The 11,546-nt window shown below is 35.7% G+C and overlaps 1 protein-coding gene across 3 annotated transcripts in view; it reads left to right on the forward strand.

The window, feature by feature from the left end:
- Positions 1-11,546, forward strand: part of UCHL3 (ubiquitin C-terminal hydrolase L3) — a 40,832-nt gene extending 29,286 nt beyond the window's left edge. For all 3 annotated transcript variants that reach the window (XM_014870965.2, XM_088159754.1, XM_014870966.2), the window contains 3 exons: positions 6,696-6,771; positions 9,332-9,390; positions 10,655-11,546. In XM_014870965.2, the coding sequence (XP_014726451.1) occupies positions 6,696-6,771; positions 9,332-9,390; positions 10,655-10,738 (219 nt within the window). In that variant the 3' untranslated portion in view covers positions 10,739-11,546. The remainder of the gene's footprint in view (positions 1-6,695; positions 6,772-9,331; positions 9,391-10,654) is intronic.

Raw genomic sequence — 11,546 nt, forward strand, 5'->3', positions numbered from 1 at the left:
TTTGATTCCATAAAAATGCCAAATCATTTTCAAAGCATAGAAGAAGTTTGCCTTTCATGAACCTGGTGCTTTTTTTTGCCATAGGCTCCACATCCAGCCTCCTCTTTTCACCTCATCTTCATGATCTTTCATTTGGATCTGCTAAACCAAGGAGCTTCTAATTTTTTGCCACATGGTATTATTTCTTCTGTGTTTGAGACCTGGTTTTAAGTTCTCATACCGCAAACCTAGTCTCCTTTTCTTTCACTAGCTCTTGGTTAATAGTCCCTGCGTATTTCAGTAGTGGTAAAATGTTTTCTTTAATCCCAAGGGGCTGTTTACTTTCTCACTTGACATCTTGTTTCTTCATCTAGTTTGTAGGCAAACATTGTAGTTGAATGGGAAGATGTTCCAATAAGAAAAGCTTGTCATCAAATACATAAACTTTTTTCCTTCTTCGCTCACAGACCACAAATATCTCTTGAAAATCTGGAAAAAAATTATATCTACAGAGTAGCCAATATTTCTAAATGGCCTGATGGCCACCAGCAGAAACACTGAACTGAAAGTCTCTTCTAGTGCTATTTCATCCTGCTTTTAAGGAATGATCACACTTCTAGTGCATACGTGAATAGAAAAATAAATCTTGGTATGTAGAAAAACTGGGGCATTGATTTTGTTTTTATCATTCTTTGATACTGATCACATTTTAACTCTATTCCTGGAAATTCTTCTTTGAAATGCTTGGATTTTTTACAGAGGTGAAATAACTACTCTGACTGTGGTCCAGATAATTTTCTTTTTCATTCAGATGTGTCTTTGCACATGTGGAAATCCTCAGTGTTTTACTGCTATTAAAAATTAGTGTCAAATGCTTCCACTTTTTAATAGCTTTTGTATTTTTATTCTGATAAATATCTCAAGATGAGGCCTTTTCCCAGATTCCTTTCTCTTCATGTGAATAGTAATTGCTTTTATTAAGTATCTAGCTCTCATGTAATTCAGAACTATGGAACATTCTTGATGTTATCATTTGGAACTAGTTAAATATTTTGAGATCTGAGGAGGCGTGAAGTTAAGCACAGACTTAATTCTTCCCAACTCATGTTTCTTACCCCTCATTTTTTTTCGCTGACTTTGACAAACATCTGACATTTTACTTGGGGATTTTATTGTTTAGCAAACCATGGAAAATTATGTCATATTTCTGTAATTTGAAACTGTGACATTATTTGAATTTGACTTATCTGTGCTTGTTGTTAAGAAAAGACTTATTGAAGGAGACTTGAGCTTGAGTGTGCCTACCTAGAACAAAAGCATTAATTGAACATGAGTTTACTTCAACAGTAAATAAACGATGACTTGTCTAAAGATGGACATTACAGGATAAGCTGTTGTCATTATAGCAGAAAACCAAGCTGAGGGTTTTATTAACTTCAGAAAATGTCTAAAAACAAGTCCTCATTCACTAGTAGTGAGCATTTGCTTTAAAAATGTTTAGAAAATTAATTGAGCTTTCAGTACAGCTCTGGCAAAACAGAAGCTTGATTCAAAAAGGATTTAAAATATTATACCTTAATTTCCCCGATGTCCTGTCTTCATCCAACAGATAAAAATTGCAAGGCCTATACACAAAGATTTATCAGTGAATACGATATAGTCTGATATGTATTGGTAACTAAATATTGTTTTCATCTTTCCACTTTTGTATAACATGCCTTACAAGAAAATCAAGAACACACAACGTATTTAAATTAGTTTAATATGTAAGAAACAAGACCGCATTTTTGGCATTAAAGCTGTCTCAGTTGGCTTGGTAAGATTTGAATGACAAGGCAGTACTTAATGTCCTCTCAAGAAATAGTATAGTACAGCTCTGATATTCCACTAGGTGTACAAAGAGGCTGAACTGCTCAGCACTGCATGAGGCTAATGTATGAGAAATGTATGAACATTTTAGTATTGCTTTTATTAAGAAATCTATTCTCTTGAATTTAAGGGGTGGGGGGTGAATATCCTATATATTGTGTTTAAAAGAAGAGTTGAACTTTCTTGTAGTTTTGAGTACATTTGTACTGCTAAAACATTGACAAATAGAAAAAAGATGATTTCAGAATTTAGAGCAAAAGTTTTGATGCTGGGAGACTTTTTCTAGGTTCCTTAAATAAAACCACTTTTCCTAGTTGAAAACTTTCCTTGACTTCGATGGTGGTTGATCTTGGCTGGACATCAGATGCCCACCAGGCTGCTCTGTCACTTCCGTCCTTTGCAGACCAGGGCAGGGAGAAAATAAGAGAAAAAAATTCATATGTCAAGATAAAGGCCGTTCAGTAAAGCAAAAGCTTCACATGAAAGCAGGGGAAAACAAAAGATTTATTCTGTACTTCCCATCAGCAGGAGATGTCCAGACACATCTTGAGAAGCCAGTCTTCAGTATGTGTAGTGGTTGGCCAGGAAGACAAATGTTAGAATAACTAATGCCTGTCCCCTCTTCCTCCTCCTTTCTCAGCATTTAGTGCTGAGCAGACCTCATATGGTACAGAACACCCCTTTGGTCAGTTTGGGTCACCTGTCCTGGCTGTGTCCCCTCACAGGATTTTGCCCACTCCCATCCTACTGGTGAGGGTGAAACGCTGGAGGGAGGGCACGGAGGCAGTGCCAGCGCTGCTCAGCAGTGGCCAAAGCCCTGGGCTGTCATCAGCACCTCTCCAGCTACCAATGCAAAGCTCAGCACTGGGAGGGCTGCTCTGGGAAAATGAGCTCCATCTCAGCCAGACCCAATACATATTTTTAGATTAGGTCTCCAGATGAGCTAAGAACATATAATATAAAGAGAAAAAATTGAAAATACTGTCCTGAAACAGATGTGACAAATTTTTAAGGTAAGCTAACAGTATGCTTGTTTAGTAATGTTGACTTTCCCTCAGTCCTTGTTATTTTCTCTTCTAGCTCATCTATTCTTTTAGTATCTGCTTGCCTTAGGTTTTGCTGCCTTTTATGTGTCAAACTCACTGCAGTATATTGGGTATGAATAGAGATGTCACTATTTTGTGAGAAAAAGCCAGAAATAGTCATGCTAAAAACTTGTGACCATCATTCCAATGGTCTTTGTTCTAGTCACAGTAGTTTAACAGAGACCCAAATGCTTTTCACAATCCTTCACAGTATGTTTGCCCAAGCACATCCCATGCTGCAAAACGGAAGTTACAGACGTCTGACCTACTCAACAGCAATTGCATCACTTTTTCCCTTTTTCTTTAGAATTTATTGAATCTATACCATAACTAGTATTCTTCTTTTTTGGATGTTTTTCCTTTGGCTTCTTGTAATTCCTTATGAGCGAATTCATACAGATAAACCTCTGAGGTTTTTCTTCTCTTAAAACTGTAGCTGCTTTTGTTATGATCTTTCAATTCGATGTATCTGATTTTTTAATTTCTGAAGGTTCTGCAAAATTGTCTTTTCCCTATCTTTTCAGTACTCTTCAATAACTTGACAGACTCCTGATGCCAGTTTCTTGACTTAACACCAAGTAGCGTTTTTTTCCTTTCCCAGTCACTACCTGTATTACAAAGCATTCTGCTAAGCTGGCTTGTGAGGCTTCTTGCTTTGCTTCTTCCTTTCAAAAGCAAGTGTAAGGGAATAATAAAAATACAAGATATAGTTGGAAGAAATTGCCTGAAATCTATAATATAACACTGAATCTGCTTTTATAATGTAGTCTTTCATAGATAAATTTTAAGCAGGGTGTGGTGAGATTTTTTCAGTGGATCCATGAGACCAAGGCCATTTTTTTCCCTCCAGTAAGTTCGTCCCCGAAATGAGGCTTTTTGGAAAAGAAACGAGTTGCACATAAATTTGACAAACAGTTTTGTCTTGACTTAGCAACATTTGAAGATCAAAGGATTTCAAATGCATGAAAATTGAATACCAACATTTAGATTGGGATAATGGTGTAAGTATTGTGGGGGTTTTACCTTAAGAAGGGGAGAGGTGGAGGGATTTTGAATCAGATTCATCACATTGGGAAAGATTAATCCAGTTACTTGTTTCCTTAAGTTTTAAGCAACAGATTTTTATAATAAAAAGTTTTAGGTCATCATGACCATTCAAACCCTATTGTTTCTCTGTGCTTATGAGTATGCAAATATTTTTCTGTCAAAAATTATTGAAATCCTAATTTTTCAAGAAATGTAGCAGATCAACTTTACTGCTATCTAAATTAGATGAAAAGAAATCTCAATGGAGGGGGACTCCGTACATTAGAACATACGGTAGAAAACTTAATAGTGGCATGGCACTTTCCTTCTCTACAAGGTTGGGGAATTAAACATGAAAAACACAGCATTTCTCACGGTTTATGGCAATAGCACAATGAAAGCATGTTATTTAGATTAGTCATGTACAAAAACTCAGCAGGATTCTATAGGAGTCTGTCTCTAAGTAAACTTTATGAAAAGTCAATCATGCTTTTTTTGATGGCTTCCTTATTCATCTTCTTTCTATATATAGGCTCAGCATTCCAAGCATGCCAGTAGTGTTTCTCTAGAGAAAGGGTGTTTATTAGAATTTGACAAAGAACATAACACCCAAAATGGTCAAAAGGGCAACTGTAGCTTGTTTCTAAATGTGGTCAAAATTGACTCCTGAACATCTCAAAATCCTCTGAAATAGTGATGTACTCTTCTACTTCATGTCACCTTGAGCCCAGGTAGAGTATGTTCAGATGTAGGCTTTAAATTTGTAAGCCACTTCCTTCCTAAAGTAACACTAACTGGCAACGGTCTTTCCCCTAATCTTGAAATTTCTTAAACCCCGATTTCTTCGCCGATATTTTTAATTGATAAGTGAACAGCTGTGAAGTGATATGTCTGTGAAGGGAATTAGGTGACAGTGTGGGATTTGACAAGCATGCTCAACCTTGCCTACCTGCACACTCTTGTAGCACTACAGTTTAGATATCTGTAAATAGTTGGGTGATAAAAAGCAGTAATAACAAGATGCCATTGCATGTTACCTACTATCATATGTGGTTTTATAGATACCCATGGTCCTTTGAAGTTTGCAACTGGGTAAGTCAAGTTCTTAGGGCTGTTTGGTTTTGCTAAGTCATGGCTCTGTTTGGCCTTCTGTGAAACAAAATTGTCAAAGGCCATTTCACTTAGACTGCTTGAATTTCCGGTGGAAAGATCCTCTTGCCCCTTTGATAGATGCCTCATCTTCAGTGTCCAGAATGCCTATTCTCCATTCTAGGCTCTTTGAAACAATAATGAAACAGGGTATTTGTGCCTTTCACACTTTTAACTGGTCATGGAAATAAATCTTAAATGAGAGTGAGATGAGGGGAAGTTGTGTGGTTTTTTGTTTTATTTTTCTTTTTTTCTCATTTTTGAGCTTGCTACACAGGATTTCTGTAAGCTGTTGGCAGTTCCTCCACAGTGCTGCATTCTTCGGCCTTCTTGATATATTTCAAGGACTTGTGGTGACTTCTTCTCCTTCACTCTTGTTCTGGTTGTTTGCCACATACCTTTTAAAGTTTTTTCTCATGGCCATCATCAAAAAGGAAATTTTGAACCCAGTCTTTAAAAGATTATATGACTTTGAGGTTCTACAACTTATTTTATACTCTAATCTGCTTCTAGCAAGTTTTTACATTTTTGGAGTCTTAGAAAATTCATGTAAGCCTAGCAGTAATTAAAAGATGAAGGAGAATTACATAAAATACATTTTCACACAAGTTGGATTCTTGATTGTGAAGAAAATCTGAAGTCCTTTTTCCATTTGCTCAAAACAGTATCATGTTAAATTATGGATCAAAGTTCAGATGCAGACTGGACAGACTAGACAGATAAGGAATTAAAGCCATCAATTGCTATTGAGCACAACAGTGGCATTGGCTTTTGGCTCAGAAGTGATGATAGATCTTCTGCTCACAGGTTCAAAGACCACTGCTTAGTGAGTGCTGGGAACATGTATTGGTGGAGCAGCATGCTGTGCATGCCCCCAAACTTCTGCAAAAGCTTTTGCTGCTCACTGTAGTTGCCAGCACAGTACTGGGCTAGGTAGATCTTTACTAACTGTAACCATTTTTTATGTCATGTCACTTGGTGCTGTCACTGAACTTCAGTCCTTACTGAGTATGATGAGTATGATGCCACTTTGAAAATTCAGCCTGGGCACTTCTGGTTATTATCCTTCCCACCTAAGATGTGTTTATTTTGACTGCCTGTGAAGAGGAAACTGGTTAACTGGGGTTGGCTTATGAGGAAAAAATTATTTTGACCAAGTGAGTATTTTCAGTTCTAAAATTTTACAGGTTCAGAGTTGAGTCCTTCATCACTTTGTTATGGGAGATAGTTTAGTGAAGAATTTGTTATTTATATTAAAATCTGGTTTTGATGTTTATGTATTTGAGCTGATGTTACTTTTAATTCAGTAATGAAAAATAGAGTTTTTATGTCAAGCTATAATTGGACATACTTCCAGATACTTTGCTGCATGGATTCTTACTGATATATGCATTGCAGACAGTTTCTTTATATTCTAAAGTGTTCCTCACTTGACTTCTGCCATTCTGTATAGATCCAGAATGTGCTTCCCAATTGTGATTTCTTTTGTCCAGGTTTTTGCATATTATGGTGATACGTGCTCATTAATCATTTAACAATAAGAGTTTTAGTAAACACAATTTCCTTTTGTCTTGTTTTGTCTTGCAGGCACCAAGTATAGATGAAAAAGTAGATCTTCACTTTATTGCTTTAGTTAATGTAGGTGGTCATCTCTATGAATTGGGTAAGAACACTTTTTTGTCCACTCTCTCCATTAGTTTGAAACAAATGCAAGAAATGATGCTGTTAACTGTCAAAGTTTCAGAGCGATTTCTTGATGTTATGTAGGGCTTAGGTTCTTTTCAGCTGCATCTTAGAGGTCTGGGGATTTCTTTCAAACAACTGCAGCCGCCTTCTCGTAGTTGGGTTTTTTGTTTTGTTTCAGTTTTTTGGAAGCTTTTTTTGTTCTCCTTCCCTCAACTTCATCCTATTAAGATAAAATGGTACAGAATACTAGATTGCCTCCAAACTTCTATGGGCATTTATAAGGACAGGAAGCAAGAAAAATGGATACACACTCAAAATTTCACAGGACATTTGTTATATTTCTGCTCCTGAACTGCTTGTGGAAGTATTGAATTAACTGTGTGCCACTTCAAAAATGTTAGCTATATTATTGTGTGATACTGTTTAAACTCAAGGTATGTAGTCAGGGTACTGAGAGATATTAACATTCTCCAACTCAATTGTGATAGTCTGGTCATTTTTTCCTCTACTATTTGTGGTCAATAGACAGTTAACTATGCAACAGTAATCCTTATTTTTTGAAATACAGCTATTTTTCCCCTTCAGATTGTGTAGCACTTAGTTTGGCTCAGATATTCTCTAATGACTCCCATCTTAAATACGTTGCTGGGCAACTAGGTTTTCCAGCAGGCTCTTCAGAAATCCAGCAACCAGATCAGCATTTAAAAATTGCTAGTTGCTGATCTTTCCTAACGTAATTTTTGCAGTATTTTATGGTGATAAGATTTTCATCTTTTGAAAATCGGCATGTAATTAAGCAATGCCCTTAACAGGTGATAAATAATCACAACATGGGGCATAAGCATGGCTTATATATAAGCATATACAAGAAGTGCTTATGTTAATATTTAGATGATCTAAGGGGTATTAGCAGGGATAAGTCATAACCAATAGGCACACATTTTTGTATTTTATGATGCTGTGTATCTGTCAGTGGACTAGAAAAAAAAGATAAGTACTGTAGGGCGCAATAAATATTTTATGGCTCTAAATTTCAAGTCATAAGGGGTGACTTTCACTTGTTTTTGGTTGATGATGATAGATGATACATTTTCATTGTCTATTAATTTATGCTGCTTTTATGCATACATACTATGATGAGGATGTTTACTTATTTTCTGTCAGTATGATGTGCAAGAAACTCCATTTGAATTTTTCCTTAAAATAAAAAATTAGGAGAAGAGGAATTTAGTTCTGCTGCACAGTGGAATGTCAATAGTACTATTTCTTTTGTTCTTAAAATAACCTCTCTGTACCAGCGGAAGGAAGGGAAAAAAAAAAACCAAAACGACTTAAAAGTAGGAAAAGGGAAGGTTTTCCAATTGATTGGAAGAAGAAGATTATTCAGTTGATTCACTGGCTTCAAACAGTGTGGGCAGCATATGGGCTTTGGCATGGAGAAAATGCTAAGGGAAGCACATGGATATTAAATATATATGATGTTTTTGTCATAGAAAACACATTATTTATAAGCACATGAGATTAAAATGTTGTTCTGCCAATATGGAAATAGAAAAAGCCCCCAAATTAAGGTAAACTTATCTTGCAACAGTGCAGGGTATTCAGTTCTGTTTCTCTGGCACTTTCTGAGGGTTTTGCCTTGTATCTTCAGTCATGGTAGTTACAATAATGAATAACATCTTGTTCATATAAATCCAAAAGTTTTCTAACATCAAATCTATTTTTAGTTATGGAAAATATAGTTTGGAAGTGTTGTCAACTTTGGTGGCATCTTTGGGGAGGGAAAAGCCTTTTACAGGGAAGACAGAGCCCAAAGTGATTTTGATTTTGGAAATACTTAGGATACCCTGACATAAGTTTTCATACTGTTAACTCTTTGCAAGTAACCTGAAGCATATTTATATGAATGAAATTATTTTTTTAAATACTGAGAATGGCAAGCATTATTCTCTTGGAAATGCAAGGGAAAAAAAACCTATTAAAAAACCCCTATAGCAACCCTGTTTAAATGTTGTGAAAGTACTTAATACTTAGAGCTGTTGGGTTTGTTTGCTAATTTATTTAAAATGACAGAAACATTTTCAGTGATGCCAGACTCTTCAGAATGGTGGGTTTGCTACTCTGGTCTGTTGTGGAGTCCCTGATCACAGCTGTCAAACACCACAGACATACAGCTGTCTGTCTGTGTAAATCCATCAGGTGTAGCTGAAATTTTTCTACTCTACTTGAAAAACTGAAGTACTATAGCAGCACTAAAACAACAGCAACTTACAGCTTTGAAGTTTTCAAATTAAATATTGAAAAACATTTCATCGTTTTGATAGGATTATTTTTAAAAGCAACAGACTGTATATAACGATACTGAGGCAGTCAGCAGTGGAGAGATCAGGAGCTGCATGTGTGAACTTAATGAAAAAATGAGATAGAATTTTTGAAAGTGGAAGTACAAAAAATCTGTTTAAATAGTTTTAACTGGAAAAACGAAGCTTTTATAATTTCATAAATGTGTTATTCAATCCCACTTTGTCTTTCAACAGATGGGCGCAAGCCATTTCCAATAAACCATGGGGAAACAAGCGACGATTCTTTTTTAGAGGTAGGGATAGACAACCTTCTTAAATGGTGTTATACAAAATTCTTGCTGTATCTCCACATAGTTTATAAAATAGATAAATGAAAATACCTATACAAGTCTAGCTATATTTATAGTTGAATGAGGAATAGAGCGAGTGGATAGTGAGGCAAAATTAGGTTTGAAAAGAGATACTTTGGAACACTTAACTTGTGGCTCTGGATGACAGAATATCATAACATAAATGTCAGAATTGTTGACTATAACACAAGATCAGACTGGCTTATATTCTGTGCTTAGATTTTCATATACTCCTGCTCCTTTCAATTAGTACCTCTAACAAGAAGTTAGCAGATTGAAAACTTGAAATTTTTTATTATCTTTCCTTTGGTTTATAGTTTGCTAAGTATCCTGCTAGACAGAAGTTGCTTTCCTTTCTGACCCTTGCTGATAATCATTCCTCTCCACTTTCATAGCTTCTTTTGGGTGCTTATTTGTGTCATGAGCTGAGAAATTAGTTGGAAAGGGATACACTGTGTTGGGAGGATAAACTGTTATACCCACAGAATGATGCAAAGTTGAAGTTGAGAGAAGGCAATGCATAGATCTGAGTTTTATGATATCCAGACTGGGTTAGCATTACAAAAGGAAGAAACCAGAGAAACTAAAACAAACAAAATACAAAATGATTTTATAGTTTAGAAGCATAGACTAATATCTGTAAAGTTTGCAAACAATTTGTGCTTGCTTGGACAGGGGAAGAAATTGGTTAAAGCTTTCCTTATTCTGCATGTGATTTTTTCCTGTTTTTGCTGATAACATGTGTTCTCCAGATTGCACCCTAAAGCTAGATGAAGGAATTACTTAAAAACTTTCAATTACCCCACCCATCTTAGCTTCATCTTGAAACAAAGGAAGAATTCTGAAGGCAGCAGTACTAGTTAAGGCAAACTTCAGAGATTCATTTAGAGTCAGACAAGCAACACATCTGCTGCACAGAGTAATATTCAGTCACAAAAATCATCATTGCTAAGGTCCTTCATAAAACTTTTGCTCTTTTAAGCTGCCCATATGAGCACTGTAAGTAATCTTGAGTGATGGTAACGCACACCAGAAATACAGTTTATGTAGGTTTGTCACACTATTTAGTAAACCTTTATGGAGAAATCCATTTTGAGCACATTTTAGATAAAGCAATCTTCACATTTCAGTTGTGTTTTGTTTGTTTCTTTTAATATGATTTCTACTGTTTCTCATTTTGGTTTATTTTGTACTTTTTTCCCCCTAGGATGCAATAGAAGTTTGCAAGAAATTCATGGAACGTGACCCAGAAGAATTAAGATTTAATGCAATTGCACTGTCTGCAGCTTAAAAGCCTTTTCCAGTGAGGCAACTCTATTGCAATGTATTGTAAGAATAAAACTGTTGCCATATGTTAATAGTACAAATTTTGATACTTCCCTAACATCTTGACTAATTGTAGTATACGTGGAATAAACTTTGCATTTGTCCTTGCTATATTTTGCTGCTTGTTCCTACAGCAATTTTGGGTATTTCTATACAGGCATGCATTTTGTGCAAGATTTCTATGTGGTGGGTTTTTTCCCTTCCATCCTCTTAAAAGTTTTGGGAATTACTGTCTGTGAGATTTCCTCGTAATAATGATGAGCAATTTCAGAGCAGGATTATCATTTGTGTCATGCACACGTAACATTCTGAGTGGAGTATGTGGTATGGTAATGGCTGAAAACTTGGAGTATGAGGCTGTGCCCATCTTTTATTTATAATGGTGCAAGAATATTATAAGAACTTCTTCAGGTGACTCAAGTGACAAAAACATTTTTTCATTGCATTATTTATAAATAAATATATGGATGAAAATAGGCAGAAAAAGGACTTTTCTTACTGTTGGTGAGCACTAACATTTTAAAATTATCTTAATGTTTACATTTTGAATAAAACTTCACTTTGTTTCTCAAATCTAACAATGTTAATAAATTGTCAAAAAACTTTAGTTAAACCAGTGTTCGCTATTTGTATATGTGGAAAAATGATGTGGATTTTTTTCCCCCAAAAAGGCACATTAAATAATTCAAATGGTGGAACTGTGGAGGGCACACACAGGTGAATACAGCAATGTGAAGTACCTCACCTAAGTGAAATAAATGATAGATAAATGA

Source organism: Sturnus vulgaris, chromosome 2, assembly GCF_052056855.1.
Source record: "Sturnus vulgaris isolate bStuVul1 chromosome 2, bStuVul1.hap1, whole genome shotgun sequence".
NCBI classification, from domain to species: Eukaryota; Metazoa; Chordata; class Aves; order Passeriformes; family Sturnidae; genus Sturnus; species Sturnus vulgaris.